Source organism: Papilio polytes, unplaced genomic scaffold, assembly GCF_000836215.1.
Source record: "Papilio polytes unplaced genomic scaffold, Ppol_1.0 DF822178.1, whole genome shotgun sequence".
NCBI classification, from domain to species: Eukaryota; Metazoa; Arthropoda; class Insecta; order Lepidoptera; family Papilionidae; genus Papilio; species Papilio polytes.
The window spans coordinates 2,306,974-2,313,942 of NW_013527026.1; the positions used below are offsets into that span (position 1 = coordinate 2,306,974).

Here is a 6,969-nt window from a genome sequence, read left to right on the forward strand (position 1 = left end):
AAATATATAGCCTATGTCACTCACAGATAAATTACCTTTTTAACGGTGAAAGAAAAAATTGGCCCAGTAGTTTTTGAGTTATTTCAATACATACAAAAATACAAATCTTTCCTCTTAAACTTAGTATGGATATAGATTGACAAAAAAATATTTCAACCTAGAAATGAAGATGTATTATAGAAAATCTTCGCAGATAGATTCGCTACCTTCACAAGGCAACGCAAATTGGATGACGTTTTTGCGGAAACTAATGAAGTCACGGAGTGTTACCTGTTCCCGCTCCTATATAATCTTGATCATGATTGTATTAATTTAAGTGCGCTCTGGCAACACTAGCAGGAGCTCACTTGAGCACGGACATACTGACAATGGACTTTCTAATCAACACTGGAGTTTTGAGGATATCTTTGCAGTATGGGAAGTGATGTGTGACGTCATAAGTACTAATTAAAAAGTATTCATCCAAGGATGCTGTAGAGCAGGGGTGGCAAACTTTGTTAGCTCCAAGATCTATCGTTCACTGACCTGTGCGATCTAACTACATTCCTGAAATATTAAATAAAACAGTATAGTTTAGAATAGATTTATGTAGTGCCAGTGGTTGCTCGCGACTTCGCCCGCGTAAAATTACTGCGTGATATCTTAGCTTTACAATGGTGAAAGAATTTTTGAAATCGGCCCCGTAGTTTTTAGTTATTTCAATGCATACAGAAATACAAAAATACAAATCTTTCCTCTTTATAATATAAGTATAGATTTATGTAGTCTACGTATTTTTGCGTTACCAAAATCGACATTGCGATGGATTAGTTGGCCACCTCTGATATAAAGCTTGTAAGATGCAATTGTTTACGAAAAAAACACTCTTTTTATATAAATATGTCATCTGACAACCGATACATTAGGTGTACTAAGGTGCGGATATTATCCTAAATTGACAGTAGACAGGTTTGGTGTCTCAAAAACTAAAAAAAAAGAGGAATACTTGTATTTTATACTTTATCGCTTCTACGAACTTCAAAGCATGATTTTTGCAATAGTTCGAACGCCTATCGAAGTATTCAAAAATCGTGACACGCTAAAATGTATCTTACACTATCAATTTTAAAGTACATTTTCGTATATCAATAATATCGATCTTAAATCTGAAAGGAGTAATAAAAGGCAGACTCCGCTATAGTCTGTGCCCAAGTGCTCTCTACCGATCATTGGCCCACACTATGTTAGCACTTGACCCAATGAAAATTTATATTGTTAAAATTATGCTGCCTTTCTTTACAGAAGATATACCGATAGATTACTAATCTAGAACATCAACTTGACAGCTAAGTTACCATAACGCACAAATTATTTTCGGACATGATTTTTATTGTGAAAGGGAATAAAAAAGACTATTTAACTTTCGTTGTTTTTAATGAATCAGTTTGACAGAGTACGAAGTAAATTTAGATAACAATTCATACATTTTTCATTCAATTGCAGGGTAAAACGCTATACTATACCATTATTAACCATAGACTATATACTAACAGATTGTAGACATTGGTGTTGTCTTTGGTCTCTAAAAACACCAATCTGTTATTATATTAATCTATGACTTCCAACACACATTTACGAAATTATACATTTCTGGTTCTCAACCGAAATTTCTTTGCGTCCTTAGCGATAGCATCAATGTAGCGAAAACAAGCCAATAATTTCATTGCATCTCTAACATTGCTTACAGCCATCCATTTTAGAAATTGACTTATAGATCTTCTAATATAAATGCCAACATTCGTTTGAAGATGTTGCCAGAATGATTTTTATTTTTTAACTGTAATCTTCATATACATTAAAAATAATGTTTTCACAGTCAAGGACATTTATTTCCTACCCATTTCGTTTGCAAATCTACAATACAAAGACGATTTAACTATATAATTAGGTCGAAATCTTGCCATAGCAAATAAATAGATGCTCAAATATCTTCCAAGTCGTCGATTGTAAGTAGGTTGCAAATTATATTCTTTGACTGTATGTAAATTGTGAAAATAAATATTTCGAATTTCGTATTCAAAACCATTCTGGACAACTTCTTAACTCTACACATCTCCGTATAACAATGGTACAGAAAGCGTTCCCCTTCTTACAACTGAAGTTAACACAATTCAAGGGCTAAGAAGTTACACACGGCACGCATAAAATACTACATACCTATATGCTATATTGCAAACTCATACATGTTTAAGAAGATAAAAGGTAAAAAAGATTTCTTTATTATCAGACGTATGTTTTTCGTTTTTATTGGTTGAGCGTAAATTTTCACTGCGAAAACGAACAGATTAACTTAGAGAGATGGTTTTATAATGTTCCGACAGTGAAAACCTACGTTTTTTTAATTGCATTAGTGTTATTTTAAAAATATATCATTATATTAAGGCAGTGTCTATTGCTGTCAATTGTGCGAAATACCAAAGAGCACATAATTGTACTCTATGGTAATATATCTTTGGTGCAGTAAAAAACCTTCAAATTTGAATATAGAACACAAAACATTGCTAGATCGTTGTATTACGAAACACCGTAAGCTCAGTGTTGCAATTTAAAATTTACAAACTCTCAAGAATTATTAGGAAAAATAAAAAAGTATGAATAAAAAACGGTTATCAGTGTTTTATGAAATAACAATAAAAACCCGACATGAGAATTTCGTTGTATTAAAACCGCTGTTACATTTCTCTGAACTTTTTTTTTTAATTGCAACACTGAGAATGGCTGTCAAGGAATTCTTGAGTATTTAAGGTAAGAATACAAATATGAAACTTATTTTATAGCCAAAAGAGTTTAATATCCTGTAACTCTATCGTTATCTGATTTTATGTCGTACAAATTTTACAATTCAAAAATCTAGAGAGAAACATCATTAAAAAACATTAATACAGTATATAGGGCAGGAATTATATGTTCGAGATATTCTGATATATTTAAAAGTACAAAGTCTTAGGAAAATTTACTGTAAAATACATTCAGTAATATAGTGTTACAGAAAAATCGTAGAAATTCTACATTACATATCGTTTATGCCTAATTTCGTATAAATTGATATGGCAACAAATTCAGATAAGACATTGTGTGGGCTACTTCGTTGAAGCTACGCTACAAGATTTTAGTGACTTATTAAGAAAAAATGGTAACTTATTATGCATTAGATATAAAAGACAACATAACACAAAGAAGGCATGATATAACAATTTCTCAAAGAATAACGAATTAATCGGAAAAGAATACTGATTATTAATATTTCTTAAATGGCAACACTAATGTTTATGGTAATCTGTTAAAGAACAATTAAGTTATAATTGTTACTTATAAAAAGAAGATAATTAAAAAAACATGCCTCCTTTGTGTTTTTTGGGGTTCCGTAAAGAAATAATCAGTATCCAATAGGATTTAAAAAAAACTGTCGTTGTAAAATATTAAATTTCGTATTAATAAAAAAGCTACGGAACTCCAATATTTAAATGTAAGTATTGCCAAAGTAAAAATTAATTCCAGTAATATTGTGATTAAATATCTTAATGCACTTATTCTAACTTAATTCTATATTAATTAGTTAATGGAACCGTACTAGTCTTTTCGTACCAAAAATACTGGTATTACACAAATATAAATGTAAAAATATAAAAGCATATTGAGTTTCACGAGATTAATACAGTCACTAACAAAACAAATAATATGAAAATTTAAAATTTAAAACTACGCATATCTTAAAAAAGTAATAAAATATTGGTAAAATCGAATAAATTGTGATGATTTTTAACAAAAAAACAACACAGCAAATTTTATAGAAACATTTTTGTTTATCAAAAGATCTCGTCGAATACATAGATTATAATTAAAAAGCCTGTATAAATATCAGAAATCATGAGATTAAGGCAAGGTACACATAAGAAATCGCCATCTTTCATCAAAGCATTCGAAATGTTAGAAATTTTAACGCATCCTATAAAAAAGGTTACATCTCTAGAAAACGAGTGTGGTGCCGGAGGCGAAACTTTAGTCCGTTTTCCTTCCCATCCTTTTTCTGATAAGAATGGGATGGAAAGGGAATTAATTTGTCGGTGGAGACATCTTTATTTGCGTCTCTTCCTCCGTCGATTTAAGGCAACGCATTCTTAATTACGAATGTCTATGGGCATCGGTCACTTCACTTGCTCTTGCTCGTTTGCCATTTTGTAATAAAAAAAATGTAACTTTATTCATTGGATGCATTTGTGTAACTTTACTACAAACTACCCGCTTACAAATGTATCACCACAAATATTGCCCAAATACCGCACTATTTTAACTACTTTATCATACAATACTAAGTTAAAAAACCCTTAAAAAGTATGAGGTTAAAAACTACCTAATTAAAGCAAATATGTATATTGTTCTACATTCTGGGAATGTAACGGGTCACATAAAAAAACACTAACTACATATATACAACTAATAAATTACAAAAATATATCAACAAATTATGCTGTCTAAAAATGTGAAAAAATACTATCAAAGGAGATATTCTTTGGAAGTTACTGCCGTAGATAGTATGAGAATAACGAGAAAATAGGCCGTTGACACCCCTACGGACAGCTATGCCATAAATTATATGAAAACGGGAATAAAATAAAATAAAGTACAGTCAGAAACAAAAGTGTTCAAGATACATCAGCGAAGCAATTTATCGTAATATTTTTTTTTCATTTCGTACAATTTTTTTAATTGTACCATTCTTGAACACTTTTTTACCGATTTTGATTGAAGATTTAGCACATATATAGAATAAGAGATTTTACATTTTCTGATAATAGTTGCTTTTAGCTTTCTACGCAAGGCAACACAGAATCATTTACACATTTTTTCTAACCTTGAAAATGCCAATTACAAGATGCCACATGAAGCCGTTTTTATCATACATACTGAACACATGCGAGGCCTTAGATGTCAGAGTTTTTTTTTAATTACTACTAATTAATTAAATTGGAATGTTACAATTGCCAGTATAAAATATTCGAGACATAAATAGTAAAAACTTATTAGTAAAAAAAATAAACAGATCCAGGTTTCAATTAAATAAATGTTAAATATTACTAAATCAGTGCAGCGGAGAAATTAAACTCCATACATTATTTGGAATAAAAATACATAACAAAAAGTGCATTAATAAAGTGAAAAATATTAATACAAAAAGTAAGAAACTATTTTTTTCCAAGTCTTTTACAAATGTCTTCGATTTTCACAAATATAACTTACGTATTCCACAACGAAATATAAAAAAATATTAAAAAAAAACAATTAGTATAATAAAAACTTAACAATTAAATTAGTTATGCCATAATTTTGTCGTTTTATTTATAAAGCAAATATCTGAGAGGTAGAAATGGGGTACAAATTTGGATTTTCATACGTAATGTAAAGATGCGTCCACACTAGAACGCTAATAATAAAAAATAGAAGACAGATCTCATGAAAGGTTCATTTTATTCTAACCTTACCTTTATTGTCAAACTATTGATCATCTGTCAATCATTATATTAAAAAAAATAGCTGTCAAAAATATCGATTGAATGACTTCGATTGTTTCATTCATTCAGTCATACAATTATCAAAATAATGTGTATCCATTCTATTAATATCAAAACAATACATTTTATTACGAGATTGTACTTAAACAAAATGTATTTTTCTTTGCTTTTAGTTAATGAAAAGGAGCATACTTTCTTTTATATCATGACAAAAACAATAAAGTGCAACATACAAAATCACACGGAACATAAAGATGAAATTTCTATCAAATGACCTATGTTTTTGACAAAAACTAGTAATATTCTCCTATAGTTAGTACATAAAACTTTTATTTTGTTAATTTACAGTTGTATCAGCAAACATCGAATGTATTTTCAGTTGCAGTCTATTTTGTCTAGGAGAATGACAGATGGCAATATCAATTGTGTTGACAGTGTATACACACCTTTATTTAGTTTATGTATTTGAATACGTTATATATAAGGGTTATGTTATAGTGGGTTTGCGATCTCCTCCCCCGGCAGCGAGTGCACGCGCGCAGACAGCAAGTTGTGCAGAATGAAGACCGCCGGCTTCGGACTACCCTCCATGTCCAACTCCTGAAAGTATATAACAGTTTGAACACTGCTCGTAATCTAACGCTTACTTAGATGTAGTCTTAACTAAATTAATGATATTTCGACATTTCGATTTAATTCATTATTAGTACTGACTTGTATATTTTATCCAATTTAGTTACCTTTAAACGTAAAAAACTTATAGACTGTTGAAGTGTAGGGGTTTATAAAAAAATCTCAAATATTCAATGATAGTCGACCACTTATATAAAGTGTGTGCTTACGTTTTATACATTACTACAGAAGTTCAGATCTTAGTAAAATTAGAAACGTGTAAGTTAAAAGGGATGGACGGACGATAAAATTTGACATAGATGTTGAGGATGGTCTGGAAGAACACATAGGTTACTTGCTTTTGTTTTTAATTTCACGCGGACAGTCATAGACCAAAAGAGATAATACCATAAATGTGAAAATTTAAAAGGTAAGAAAAACAGTACTGCGCTGGAGGATTAATGCAACACTAGATTATTGGCACATATTTCTCGTTCCTATCTGACAGCTGTCAATGTCATTGAGACGTATTGGAATAGCGCGTCATTCTGGCGGGATCAGTAGCTATAAGAGTTAATTGCGTTATTAGTTATTATCCTTAAAAAAATATTTGTTAAAGTGTACCTTCTAAACTATTGAAAGAATCTCGATAAAATTTTGCACAGATATAGAGCATAGTATGGCAGATTACATGTTTTTTTTAAGAGTACAAGTGATAATGACCAGGGTATCATCATCAGCGAAGTGCAGCCAGAGCGCGGCGTCGTCGTCCGCGGAGGCGCGCAGCGCGTGCAGCGGGCGGCGGTAG

General features: G+C 30.9%; 1 protein-coding gene across 1 annotated transcript in view; it reads right to left on the reverse strand.

The window, feature by feature from the left end:
- Positions 1–2,388: 2,388 nt before the first annotated feature.
- The window catches only part of LOC106106401 (beta-1-syntrophin), a 9,231-nt gene continuing 4,650 nt past the window's right edge, over positions 2,389–6,969 (reverse strand). The window contains exons 4-5 of the mRNA XM_013286978.1: positions 6,885–6,968; positions 2,389–6,149 (exon numbers count right to left, since the gene is read on the reverse strand). Of these exons, the coding sequence (XP_013142432.1) occupies positions 6,042–6,149; positions 6,885–6,968 (192 nt within the window). The 3' untranslated portion in view covers positions 2,389–6,041. The remainder of the gene's footprint in view (positions 6,150–6,884; position 6,969) is intronic.